At 43.6% G+C, this 13,843-nt stretch overlaps 4 protein-coding genes across 4 annotated transcripts; 1 reads left to right on the plus strand and 3 right to left on the minus strand.

Annotated features, from left to right (window-relative positions):
• Positions 1-437: 437 nt before the first annotated feature.
• Positions 438-2,240, plus strand: LOC126562580 (myrosinase 1-like). Its single transcript, XM_050219129.1, has 4 exons — positions 438-1,229; positions 1,290-1,604; positions 1,671-1,909; positions 1,991-2,240. Exons 1-4 carry the CDS (start codon positions 474-476, stop codon positions 2,238-2,240), a joined length of 1,560 nt encoding a protein of 519 aa, XP_050075086.1. The 5' UTR covers positions 438-473.
• Positions 2,241-7,919: 5,679 nt separating this feature from the next.
• LOC126562848 (antigen 5 like allergen Cul n 1-like) lies at positions 7,920-8,839 on the minus strand. Its single transcript, XM_050219439.1, has 3 exons — positions 8,818-8,839; positions 8,247-8,757; positions 7,920-8,170 (listed from the first exon to the last, which is right to left on the minus strand). Exons 1-3 carry the CDS (start codon positions 8,837-8,839, stop codon positions 7,921-7,923), a joined length of 783 nt encoding a protein of 260 aa, XP_050075396.1. The 3' UTR covers position 7,920.
• A 1,884-nt stretch (positions 8,840-10,723) lies between these two features.
• Positions 10,724-11,671, minus strand: LOC126560835 (antigen 5 like allergen Cul n 1-like). Its single transcript, XM_050216783.1, has 3 exons — positions 11,653-11,671; positions 11,071-11,584; positions 10,724-10,988 (listed from the first exon to the last, which is right to left on the minus strand). The coding sequence occupies exons 1-3, from the start codon at positions 11,669-11,671 to the stop codon at positions 10,724-10,726; spliced, it is 798 nt and encodes a 265-aa protein (XP_050072740.1).
• Positions 11,672-12,479: 808 nt separating this feature from the next.
• On the minus strand, positions 12,480-13,406 carry LOC126560836 (antigen 5 like allergen Cul n 1-like). The gene is made up of 3 exons (XM_050216784.1): positions 13,388-13,406; positions 12,808-13,318; positions 12,480-12,732 (listed from the first exon to the last, which is right to left on the minus strand). The coding sequence occupies exons 1-3, from the start codon at positions 13,404-13,406 to the stop codon at positions 12,480-12,482; spliced, it is 783 nt and encodes a 260-aa protein (XP_050072741.1).
• Positions 13,407-13,843: the final 437 nt, after the last annotated feature.

Here is a 13,843-nt window from a genome sequence, read left to right on the forward strand (position 1 = left end):
ACGAGGAGCCGTACAAATGCCCAAACAAAACAACACTTAAAAAACATGTGTTTCCTAATCTAAACCCCCCTTGTGGTTAGTTCTTCGAGGTGTCAGTGTATGTGTGCGTACGTAATCTCTGCACTCGGCAAAAGATTTAGCAGGCGAGCATTTCATTACCATTGATAGGGGAGGCTTACGTACAAGTGATAAGATTAGTAACGCTTGAAGGCGTTACGCGTTACCGGTGAAGTATCAGCCGTACAGCCACTCGATCGCGTCAGTCTGTCTTGTAGGTTTAACGTGTACGGTAGTGCCGGTTGTTCGACGTAATGAGTGGTGGTTTATTATACTTGTATCGAGGGTGGGGCTTGTTGGCAGGTAGCCTCAGTAAGCTTTTTCGATGTGTGTTCAGAACAAGCGGTAATTGTTGTTTACTTTACCCACCAGTTACAGTGTTGATCGTAGTGCCGACGCTTTCAGCGGATGACGCAATGCAACGACGCTTTCCAGACGCGTTCCAGTTCGGTGTCGGGACGTCCGCTTACCAGATCGAAGGTGGCTGGAACGAGGATGGCAAAGGGGAATCAATCTGGGACCGGCTTTCGCACGCCGTACCGACAAAGATTGCGGATCGATCGAATGGGGATGTGGCGTGCGATAGTTACCACCAGTGGAAGCGAGACGTCGAGATGGTGAAGCAACTGGGTGTGCAATACTATCGGTTTTCACTTTCCTGGCCCCGCATTATGCCGACCGGGTTGAGCAATAGCGTGAACGTGAAAGGGCTCGAATACTACAGCAATCTGATTGATGAGCTGCTCCGGAACGGAATAAAACCGATGGTGACACTGTACCACTGGGATCTTCCCCAACGGCTGCAGGAGATGGGTGGATGGTTGAATCCGGAGATCGCGCAGCACTTTGTGGAGTTTGCAAAGGTCGCTTTCAGTAGCTTCGGTGATCGGGTACGGTTGTGGACGACGATCAACGAACCGTGGCACATCTGTGAGAATGGGTACGGGCGGGAGGAGATGGCACCGGGGTACGATTTTCCCGGCGTGCCGGCGTACAAGTGTGGACACAATGTGCTGCGAGCGCATGCGGAAGCTGTCCATCTGTATCGTACAGCGTTTATGGAACTTCAAGGTGGAAAGATCGGTATTTCGCTTGATGCTCGTTGGCCGGAACCGGAACACGTGTCCTCGGAGGATGATTTGGAAGCTTCCGAATGGCAGCTACAGTTTCATGTGAGTGAAAACAACGTGAAGTTCGCGGCAGGGCAGAAATAAGTGGTTTTTTGCTTACAGCTTGGCTGGTTTGCACATCCCATATTCAGTGCGGAAGGAGACTATCCACCCATAATGAAGCAACGGGTGGGGAATTTGAGCGTAGAGCAAGGCTTTCCACAGTCCCGATTGCCCGAATTTACCGCGCGCGAACTTAACCTTCTGCGAGGATCATCGGATTTTTTTGCACTTAACACCTACACAACCTCGCTCGTGCGCAAGAACGACGCAGAGAACTCGGCCGGCTATCCAGAACCTTCGTATCTGCACGATATGGGTGTAGTCGAGTTTGCCGATCCCGACTGGCCCACAGCAGAGCATACGGCGTGGATAAAGGTAGCGTATGATTTAGAAGCATTTTCCCGAGGCCTTGGTAATACAATTCGCTAATCTACCTAACAGATAGTACCGTTTGGGTTGCACAAATTGTTGAACTGGATCAAAGATAACTACAACAGTCCCATTATTTACATCACCGAGAACGGCATCGGTTCCGGCCCCGGTACGAGGGATATACAGCGTGTGGATTACTTCAACTACTATCTCAACGCCGTACTGAACGCCATCGAGGATGGGTGTGATGTGCGCTTATACGTGGCCTGGAGCCTGATGGATAATTTCGAGTGGAGAGATGGTTATACGTAAGTGAGGTTCCTTGCTAGACTTTGGTTTTACAATGATTGGAAAAATTACCCTTTTTTTTGTTACAATTTATATTTCAGACAAAAGTTTGGCCTGTACTATGTGGATTTCGACGATCCGAAGCTAACACGGTACGGCAAGATGTCGTCGAAAGTATTCAAACGTATTGTGAAAACGCGTACGATAGATTTTAACTACTATCCAGAGCCGGATGTATACTTAACCGGCTACAAAGGTAAAGGAATATTGCCGCTGCCCGATCTGTTGGTGTTTGGTTTGACAACGCTGGTTGCAATGGTTGCGCGACGTGTTTGTGCAGTGCTTTTCTAGCGTGCGATTTAAAGCAGTAAAAATCTCAAAATTTTTGTTTAATAAACATAGGAAAAATATATAACTGACATGTGGAAATTACATTGAGGAAATCGCTCCATCAATGTAATGACACTGTTTCTCCGCTGTACTTCAACATGTGGAATTATGTAACATCTAGGACAGTTTTATTTGCAACTGAAAACAGCTATTCCGCCTTCGTGTCAGCATGAGATCAACAAAGCGCCAGTACATGCAAAGCAATGGTCCCGTCACTTAAATTGATGGATGAATCTAATGTACCGGTAACTGTCTTCAAATCGTTCCTTGGTATGCTTTGTACTACAGTCTTCCAAGATGTGCTTTTCTTTAAAATTCCCACCCACAATATACACAAAGTACGGTGGGAAAATACAGGACATGTGTTTGCTGAAAGTGTTTCATTTAGAAAAAATGTTTTTGATTATCGGAAGCATGATTTTTTTATAAATATAAGATCATTTGATTGACCAGAAATCCAATTATTTTGAACTTTTCATTTAATCTCTATTGATCTGATTGTTCTTGAAAAGTTTTAAAATTTATATTAAGCAGAGAATTGTAAGACGACGATGACATGGTTCCTACCGTACATGACCAAGACAAGACACTAAGCGTACGGTGCAACAATGTCTCCGGTTTCCTTCACTCGAATCCACATCCGGATGCATCGTCTATTTCTGTTGTTGTTTCCAAACGATTGCGTACCGGAACCACAACCGGAACCGGTGCGTTCCTCTCCCACGATCCCTTCCGAACGGTTGTGAGAACTTTCCAGTTCGGAAGGTTGGCTACAAAAATGCTTCCCTAACGAATGAGGTGAGACGAATGTGATTGTTTCCCTGCCCTGCAAGAACTGTACAAAATGAGGACAGCATAAAAATTGCAACTTCCCTTGCAATGCCCGATATACCGGGCAAACCATTTCCCATGGAAAAGAAAGACAGACAAACACACACTGCTGTTGAAGTGCAATGAAAAGAGTGTGTGTATGTTTGTGCTGTATGGTGTATTTGCTTTGTCTTTGTTCGCTTGTCTAGTACAACTTTACTCGTACCTTGCACTTACTTCCACTTCATCCAAGCCATATTTGCTCTTTTCCTAACACTGAAACGGGGAAAAAGTGTGTCTTCTTTCGCGGTTTTTACCATTTACCTTGCAGCACCATGCGCCTCCATCATCCGGTTTCACTCCGATGGGTGTCCCGTCGTACGGTCGGCGGCAAAGTTTTACCACTCGGTGTATGTGTGTGTGCACGCGTGCACTTGTGTATGTTTCTGTGTGTTGTTACTTGTGCTGAAGCGATTCCTTGACGAACTGGTTCCGTCGGTAGCTTCCGTGCGTTACCAAGAGGGAGCATGCAGCTAGTGGCGGCTGTTGGTGGCAAGAAAACCCGGCTATAGAATACTTTCGAAACATAAACTTCTCTTCACTAGAATGCAATTGAATTGCATGCTCGAATGGGGTAGGAGCAATCATTCGCCACACAAAGAGTAGTTTGGTAGTGGTGACCGGAGAGCGAGAGAGAGAAAGAGAAAGGACAATGTCAGACCACGTTGTATGTCATGGTCTTTCGTGGGAAGTGACGCGACCTAGAAAGACGGACGAACAAAAAATGGGCCGCGCGGAAAGCAACAGGGAAAAAGGAACGTTTTAATCGCTTCGCCATTTTCGTCAATTATCCAGCACCGGTACAAAGCGTGGGTTGTTTAGGGGGGGGGGTTTGTGATCGTTACAAGGGTGTTGCTGAATTGCAAGCGGTTACGATAACAAAGGAAACTGCAATACCTAGGTAAACATTCAGGTAGGTTTGGTAGTGTTAGTGTGGTAGGCACTGCAGTTGAACAAGTGAGCATTCAATAACGTGTGCTGTTGGATGCTTAAAGTGGGTCGTTTTGTTCCATTTTGTTGCTGTTTGACGGGAGGAACTCTTCCCATACAGTTTTAAGAGCTATCAACTCTTTATGGATTTGTTTGAACATATGACAATTCAATTATGACACTTTTTGTACTGTTAAAATGTTTTGAAATGTTGGTTGTATCTGATTGTTTTGCTTATTAAATAACAAACACCTTTAAACTGTTCATAGAGCTCTTGAAGAGATTCTTAGAGGATTTCCGATGGATATCCGATGTTGTATTTTTCAAACAAATATTATTTCAACCGATTATGGTTTTTGGAGCAACCGGTTACATTTTTGATTGAACATAAGACCTTTAAAATGTGTTGTTGTTGAGTTTTTTTTAAAGAATATTGACAAAAAAAAACTGTCTCTTGATGTCTAGTAACGCCCAGGAACCTACATATCGCAGTAAATCGTTATTCGTTTTTATTTATTTGTATTATGAAGCATTTCCACATGAAAGGGCATTCCCGGGATCAGATTAAAAATATTGGAAGGAAATAGCTTGTGAAAAAAGCCAGCATCGGAGCAGCATAAGAAATGCTCAAGACACGGCTAAAAAATGTCTCCTGGCAATAAATCGTTTATGAGATGGGTTCTACGGCATGCTGTATCGGCTAGAAGAAACAAATGATGATCTTTGTAATTGTTTTGTATTTCATCCGTTAAAAAATCGAGTATTAATTAGTAATATATCGCACACCATTGGCCTGTGTTAAAAATATAGTTTTAGCAATGCCACGAGTGTGAAAATATAGAATAAAACAAATTTTAACAATAACAGTACGTTTTCGCCTTGTTTAGTTATGGTTTATTATGGTTATGGTCGGGGCGGCCCGGTGGTATAGGCGACAGCGGCGCCGGTCTTCAAATGACAGGACCGGGGTTCAAATCCCATCCGGAACTTTCTCCCGTAGTGAGGACTGACTAACCAATTACATGATATCGGTAGTCAAGTAAGACATTTCGATGGCCGGCATGACCTCAGCGGTCGTTAAGCCAAGAAGAAGAAGAAGTTATGGTTTAGATATTGTAAAAATGGTTCTGCAAGCAAAGTTTATAAAATATCGAATGGTAAGGTAGTATGATAGCACCTTTCGACTGGTTGTTAAGTTATAAAAATCTTTCTATTAAAATCTTACGTTTTAGTTAAAATTTTTGGCTGTTTGATTTTTTCACAGAGGCTTAGAGCAATTTGACTTAGTGTGTTTCTAAATTTTACTTTACCATTCGTTTCTTTAAATTTTCTATACCTCCTCCATCCACGGCTGTATCCGATTTCCGACAGGTTAGACTCTACTTGATCCAGCCAATGAGCTCGCCGAGCTCCTCTACGCATCACGCATCACGTGCTCCAGCCAACGTATTCTACCGGCTTTGACTAACGTCAGGATATCAGCACCGCCAAACAGCTCAGCTAGCTCGTGGTTCATTCGTCTTCGCCACACGCCCTGCTCGCACGCACACCGCCAAATGGCGGATGCATTGACGTCCTCCGTCAGCATAGTCCAGGACTCGTACCCATAGAGGACTACCGGACGTATCAAGGTGCAGAAAACCTTGTATTTCATGTGTTGTTGGAGTCTTCTAGATCGCAGGAGTTTAAGGAGTCCGTAGTAGGCACGATTCCCCTGAACAATGCCCCATTGGATTTCGCTGCTTACGTTGTTATCCGAAGTTACGATCGTACCAAGGTAGCAGAACTCCTCTACCACCCCAAGATCGTCACCGTCAACTGTTACTCTGCTTCCGAGTAGGGCTCTATCACGGTTGAAGCCTCCGTCGAGCAGGTATTTTATCTTTGTCGCATTGATCCTCAATCCAATTCTATTGTCCTCGCGATTCAATCGAGAATGCATAATCAGTTTGAAAAATGATCTCTTCAGTATTATTAATGGCACATTACGGCAATCTAAAACCTACAAAATAAGAAATACATGTATAATACATACTACACAAATGAATGTTTTGGTTGAATACCAAAACATTTATTTAAAAAGTGCTAAAAAAATTTATAAATTTTTACGACGGCATCTAAGGTTTGCTCGAGCTCTGAAATCTGGCTGCTAAAAGTAGTATTTACAAACATTAAATCAGACCAATGCATTATACATTGCATCTCCAACTTCAATTTCAAAATTTCCATCTTCTTGGCTGCAAAACAAAAAATCACATCCTAATACATGCATAAAACGGTCATAATGAATACACCCACCGCATCGAAACACCATCGAATTGCATAATGATCGCCCATTACGCCGAATGACCCACACATGCCATACACTATTCAGTCATGGTGACGTTTTGGATGGATGAATAAATTCGATTACAAGCTAACCAATAAACGGACGTTGCACGGATGTTTTCCACGCCCACACTGGCTGACCGGGCTAGTCAGCCTGCAGCCAGACCCAGAAGCAACCAGACGTACCCAATTCTTGGAAAACTCGGCAAAATGGATAAAGTTTTTCCTGCACCATGAACGTGAAAACGCAACGCTCGAGTTTTCGTGGCTCATTTTTCTTCTCTTATTGCACTTTTTCCGCATTTTGCTACCGTCTCGGAATGCCAAAATTCCGTCTAGACGCCCGTAGTTTAAAGGAAGAGTGAGATGTTGAGGGGGGAAGATAAATTCCAATTATAAAAAAAAACCGGAAAAAAAGACAAAAAACGACTACTTCGTCTGCTTGCTGGGGATGGTATGTTTACGGGTATGGGTGCTGATTGTACGTCCGTAGGTCGTCTTCCTGTTTAGCTTTTGGCATCCGGCTACGGTGGTTCGGTTGTCGGAGCGTTTAAGCTGCTCACAAATCGTATCAGATGCCGGTCTGTCACGGTAGCTTAAGGGAGATGCACAAGGACAGCACACCAAGATCGTCCAACGTGTGAGAGTGAAAGCGAGAGTGAACCGGCCGGTTCCCTGTTTGCAACCGACACAGGACGCTCCGATTAAAGCTCGTGTGTCGTTTGTCGTGCTGCCGGGATGCATGTCTCAGTAGCAAAGCGTGCATGTGTGAGTATGTGCTTGCAGTTCCACGCAGACGATAAAGGAAAATCCCTTTTTTCCCCGTATAAATTATACCCGCGTACGCCTGACGGCGAATGTGCCACAATGGCCAGGCGCTTGGAAACGGACGCCGAGAACGCAATGGCAGGCAAACTTTGGAAATAATCTTATTCGCGAAGCGTGCAACGATGCATTTGTCGCAAAGGGACGACCGGCGGTGCTACTTTGTACTTGAACGTGAACTTGCCGTACAACGAGTTCTCTCTTTCCGTGCGACCATTGATTTATTTTTCAGCATTCCGTTTCGAACGAAAATGAACAGTTCACCCAGCTTTGTTATGCTAATCGAGAGCTTCCTGCTCTTCTGTTACGTGCGATACGTCTGGAGGACTTACTGAGGACACACAGTCCACAGTCCGAATGGTGTGGTCGTAAATTTAGTAATGGACCGTCTGTTAACGACACAGCTGGAGCTCGATGACGGGTATAGTTCGCGCGGATGATTAGTTGTCTGCCATGTTTCGGATGTGCTTGCACCAGGTTCATCGTTGGCTGGCTGGCCATGGCTTGGGCATGTGAATGATTAAGATTACAAGATTATCGGGAACTTGATGAAGTGTTGGTTTTGGTATTATGGGACAGACAGGATTCAGATTATCTTTATTTGGAAGTTTAGCGTGTTGGACATTTTTCAACTATGATATAGGACCTGTTGGAACTGTTGGAAGTGGAGTTCTTAAGCATCAACAATTTAAGGATCCATAATCGAACGTGGCTCTTCTCTAGCGTTGCAGAGTCCAGGGAATTTGGGGTTTCTTCCAGTTTGGCACTTTGAGCCGGTAGGACCGGACTGGTACACGGAACGATCCATAATATTTGTCGTCGAGTAGTTGCATACGAAATAGTAAACATCCATCTGACCATCCTTCCAGTACCACATCGAGCAGCCCACCTTTGTGCTACGATCACTGGCGATCTGCGTGAAGTGACCGATTGGTTTTCTGGGAATAGGAAAAAAAAAAACCGAACATGATCAACACTTGTCCACTTTGTAGCTTAATTATCAACAACACTTACCCTCTGTACGATGAGGGATACTTTTGAATATGTTCCGGATGTGCATCCAAATATTCACTCCACCAGCTCGAGATAAACTTATGGATAATGTCCTTCTCGGTGAATTTATATCCAAAGAACTGTGTGATGGCAATGTTTTGTCCAGCGTACGGGAAGGTCTTCGTTGCGCGACACTTATCGTGACCATAGATACACGAGCGTGCATTTGCATCGGCAAGATCAGCTAGCTCCTTATCCCACGTTAGTGTTGGCATCTTGACCGCCTTCGGATAGGGTGAAATCCTGCCCAGCGCAATGTTGGAACGGTTGAGGTTGTGTTCGTCCGTAATAAAAGTTTGGAACTTATTCAGGGAGATTTTCTTGGCGTTCTTTTTGCTCCGGCATGTTGGACCGCCAGACGCTGGGGGTGCATTACAACCAACGTGAGGACCTCCACGAGGACAAAGATCGCTTTTGCAGTATTTGCCACTTGCGTTCACCTCCGACAGGACAAGCAGAAGCACAACTGTGACTGAAAAGTAATAAAAATCCACTGTAAGAAATGTTTTGCAAATCGATCTACAAAACGTACCACACGCGATCCACATGGCCATTGTAAACGGATTGATGAGACGTCTCATAAAATGGGGCACATTTATATGAATCAAAGATTATCTGCTCTCCGTAAGTCAGCGCTGATCTCGTTGACTTACAGTGCAAACAGAGTTGTGTTGGAAGAAAACTCACTCCACCTGTCCTAACAACGCTTTCTCGCGCAATCATTCTTCCGTTTCAACACTCCGATGAGCTGGGCGGAATGGTGAGAAAAATGAAACAGTAAACAAACGGTGTAGAGAGGAATTGTTTGCTCGTGTATTACGATGATGATGTTGATGATGGATGAAGAGAAACATTTCATGGTGTAAATGTTTTCCATTGTAATTGTTTTAAACTGTTTGCATTGCGTCTGCTTGTTGATGGAGTGAAAAATGAGGTTTTAAATGACATGAATGCTTAGCTCACGTGTGTAGTGTATTTTAATAGTATAAATTTAGGCGTTCATATGAAAGCGCCTTTGCACGTGGTTTCGCACAGTAGGTAAATGCATTTGGCTGAGATGGACATTAAATATATGAGATCTAATTCTGTAAAGGCCTCGGGCCACGAGAAATTTCAAGTTCTCATGAGTGATAGTGAAATTTTCCGTGGCTCGGGGCCTTCAAATATTATTTAAATCCATGAGATGAAAAATCTTAAAATTAATTTAAAACTCAAAACACTTTCTGCGGCGGCCTGGTGGTGTAAGCGACAGCGGAGCCGGCCTTTAAACGGCAGGACAGGGGTTCAAATCTCATCCGGACCATTTCCCTGTACTGAGGACTGACTATTCAACTACGTGGTATCGGCAAGTCTAGTAAGCCATTTGATGGTCAGTGTGACCTTAGAGGTCGTTAAGCCACGAAGAAGAAAACTTTCTGTGCTAGTTATTTTTCACTACAGCGGTATTCGTTGCGTAATTTTATACTTTCACGTATTCTATTGGGTTTAACTATCACAAACTATCACAAATGGAAGATTTTCTTCAAAAATAAAATGATTAATAAAAACTACCTTGAAAACTAGCATTCGCCATAACTAGGTAAGTGTTGAAAAACGAGACGCGGTCTTTTGTTTTGTTGTGTAACTAATTTTATTGGTAAGCTCTTAGAAATAACCAAAAATCGCTCCCTAACTGATCCCAGGGCAGGCTCGTCTTGCCCTTTTCTGATCCTTCTTTTCTCTCCTTTTCTTCTTTGCGCATCCTAACTGACAGGGCGTTGGAAACCTAATAAAGTTTCCAACAGTAAGGTAGATTAGGATTGTAATTAATTTAAATGAATTGAAATAGGAAGTGAAAATCTGTTGCTATAATCAAATTCAATGTATTTTAATCAATTAATAACACCCGTATAACGATAACCGCATTATTTTGAAGACTCTTAGTGACTAATGTACTTATGGCCAAGCAGCTAGTTATAGCGACATCTGAGCCTGTTGGGGCCCAAGCATTGGCTTAGTTTGCTTGCACTATGATACACTCCTGGTGAAGCTGAATAAAATTTTCTCAATTTCCAATTATAAACATAGAACTGACTGTTCAACAGCGGTTAAGTCAAGCACGCCACAATGTCGAGAATTCTCCAGGTTGAAATGCCAAAATAAAATCATAACTCCTTTTTTGTCGGCACTTCAGCCTGACCAGGTTTTGGTAAGCTATTTTTAGCCTACTGAGACAAGTTCTGTTTACGAATGCGAAATTCAGATAAATAAACGTAAGATTAGTGTTAATCACACACATTTTCTTTCAATAGAACAAAATATTTTACATGAAAATAGACTTAATGATAAAATCAAACGTATTCAAATCAATATTAGATTTTAGCATTGATATTTTTAATTACGATCTCTAAACATTCTAAACATTTATTTTGGTATATAAGATTTTCTTTAGGAAGCTCTTAATTCGCAATCGCAGTCGGTGTAGAGTAAATGCGTTCGTGGATCGAACACAGCCCAGGATACAGTTTGTTTTCACCAGAAACGCATCGGGACGCCGGTTTCCCCTTCACGTACACCGGCTGTCCAATCATGTTGGTAAACGAGTAGTTACACACGAAGTAGAACTCATTGTATTCCTCCTCACTGCCGATCCACTGTTGCGCGGAGCATCCAATCTTCCACGTACGATCACTAACCATCTGCGTGAAGTGTCCGATTTCGGGCCTTGATGAAAACGAAATGATGCGGAATGATGTCACCGAACACGGTTAAGCTGACCTATTATGGGCCATTTTCATATACTCACTCTGGTTCTTCGGAGGGAAACTTGTCCAAATGTTGCTGTGTCGTTACGTTATGCTCACTCCACCATTGAAGAATTTCCTTACCCATCAGCTCCTTTAAGCTCTTCCGTGGACCCATGTACTGATATATGGCGATGTTTTGTCCCACGAACCGAAACTGTTCCGTATTTCTACATTCGTCATGGTCAAAGAGGCAAGAACGCGCGTTGTGTGCAGCTTGGTCCGCAAGCTCACTGTCCCACACGAGCAGTGGCATACGGGCGGCGGGTGCAAACGATCCCAGCTGGCCACTTGCAAGCTGCGATCGCAACCTGTTGTGTTCGTGTAGAATAAACGTTTGTCCAACGATGGTTAAATTCGCATTGATCGTTTGCTTTCCACGGCACGCCGGTCCTCCTTCTTTTGGTGGTGGATTGCAGCCCACATTCTTCAATCCTGGCTCACAGTAATCCGCCTCACAGTAGTCCTTAGTGAGTTGATAACTGGCAGGGAAGAGCCCCAACACCAAGAGTATGCCTGCAAAGGAAGAATCGAAAAATGTAGCTACCAAATACAATTTTTACGCAATTATGATTACGACTCACTTGGCAATGAATAAAACATCTCTCGTGTACGGTCAAACTTGATCTTCAAAATGAAAATGCAAGTACTTGTTGCGGAAACAAAGCTTTATATGCAGCAGTGTTTGGCGTCGTGTGCCTGCGTCGGTTTGTGTCGTTGTGGCGTTGCAAATTGCAAATGCAATTTAGCGAGAGTGAAAATACCGCAAACGAATATCGTAAAGATAATGAGGAAATTCCAATCACTTAAAAGCGTTACCTGTTTCTAACGTGCTGTCCCGCGATGCAAAATGGACAGGTGTGTAGAGATTGTGAGCGCAACAAAGACTATTAAAAGTTTTATTTATCTACTGCTCAGGTTGAGTAAGCCGGCCTATTGATACCTCATAGTTGGATAGCCGGGTCTCACTACGGCGAAACGATTTGTTTGGGATTTGATTCCCGATCTTTGCGTGTGGGGATTGGTGCCGCTGTAGCATGTACCACCGGATAGCCCCTTTAAAGAATTATCCGAGTTGAATGTGTAGAAGGTTAAGCTGTAGTAATCGTTTGCAGCTCAATTTCTTCAATTTTAATGCTTGGCTGGCGGAACATCTGTTCAAATTACTCCGATAAGGTTGTTGCGCCTGTATTAGATGAGATCGAGTTTTAGATGCTACAAACAGACAAATAGAAGATGCCGCACCACAGACAACAGCTGTTTTTCAAATGACAAATACGAACAACCGAGAATCTAAATGACCCTGTAGAGTTTGTCTGAGTGTTGGTGATATGTTTTGTCTCACATATAAGAAAAGTATTTTAAAATTTAGTAGGTCAGGATGGTGACTGCTTTATTCCGTTACATCAGATTAGTTGGGTAAAGGATTGATCTTTTCGGCTATCGAACACAGTCCATTGAGAGCAGCGATCGGATTACGTCCGGTAGCGCAACCAGAACCAACCGTACCGTTCTTGTACACACGAGTGCCCACGACGTTGGTTACGGCATAGTTACAAACAAGATAGTACACTTTAAATGGTGATTGCATCCAGTGCTGTAAGGCGCACCCCATCTTGGCAGTTTGATCACTAACCATCTGAGTGAAAAGGCCTATCCCCGGTCTGCAACATGAAACCAAGACACAGATCTACTGTGTAATCCTTATCCAACACGTCGACGGTGATCTTTTCACTTACCCAGTAATTGATCGTGGATAGCTGTTCAACTGAGCTTGTGTGGTAACGCTATACCCACTCCACCAGCTTTCAATTGCCTCCTTAAGCAGCTGCTCAATCGTTTTGGTTATGCCAAAAAACTTTGTTAAGGCAAGATTTTGTCCAACCCATGCGTACACGGCAGTATTACGACAACGATCATTGGCAAAGGTGCAGTTGCGTGCATTGTTACCAGCCTGGTTTGCCAACTCCGTATCCCAGGTGATCGTGGGCATGCGAATCGCTGGCAGGAACGGCGCTACACGACCTAGGGCAAGCTGCGATCGACGGGTGTTGTGTTCGGTTAGAATCAATGATTGAAGGGTAGCGTTTAGTACTACCACTATGGGACTTTTTCCACTGCAACCAGGACCACCGGACGTTTCAGGAGGATTACAACCGACGTTCTGTACTGCAGCAGGGCAGTACGTTTTTGTACAGTAGTTGGTTTGCGCATGAAGTTCACTGATCAAGCAACATACGATTATCACTAACAGAAGGGGGAAAAAAGGTAATCAAAGTTTAGAGAATTTGGTTTACAGGTTAGAAGCTATCTACCTACCGAAAAGCCGGCCAGCCATTTTTACTCGCACTTGTTCTCCCTCGAACCCACGACTTCACTTTAGAATGACACTTGTGCAACCCAACCGTTTTATATCGCTACAATTCAAGCTGATCTGAGTGCCAAAAATACTGCATCGAACGGGAGTATCGGCGTGTTCGAATTTCCAGTGTGTTTGTGTTTCGGATTATACTTAAGCAGAGCTCTGATTCCATTTATTCCATATCAGCAGGCTATCTGTATCAGTTATCATTGCTCTCATTTTCGCAGTTCTCATTTTGCACTGCCGGGAAGCACTCTGTTCCGAAACGATTCGAAATAGAAAGCATTATTTCGTGTACATTACACATCTACAGTGCAGCTGCGAGTGAAGCTTCATTACGAAAAGTGTTTTGTTTTTATAAAGAACTAAGTCATAGTCCTGGAAATAGATTTGTGCATGAGACATACACTCAC

The sequence above is a fragment of the Anopheles maculipalpis genome, chromosome 3RL (genome assembly GCF_943734695.1).
Source record: "Anopheles maculipalpis chromosome 3RL, idAnoMacuDA_375_x, whole genome shotgun sequence".
Taxonomy (NCBI): Eukaryota; Metazoa; Arthropoda; class Insecta; order Diptera; family Culicidae; genus Anopheles; species Anopheles maculipalpis.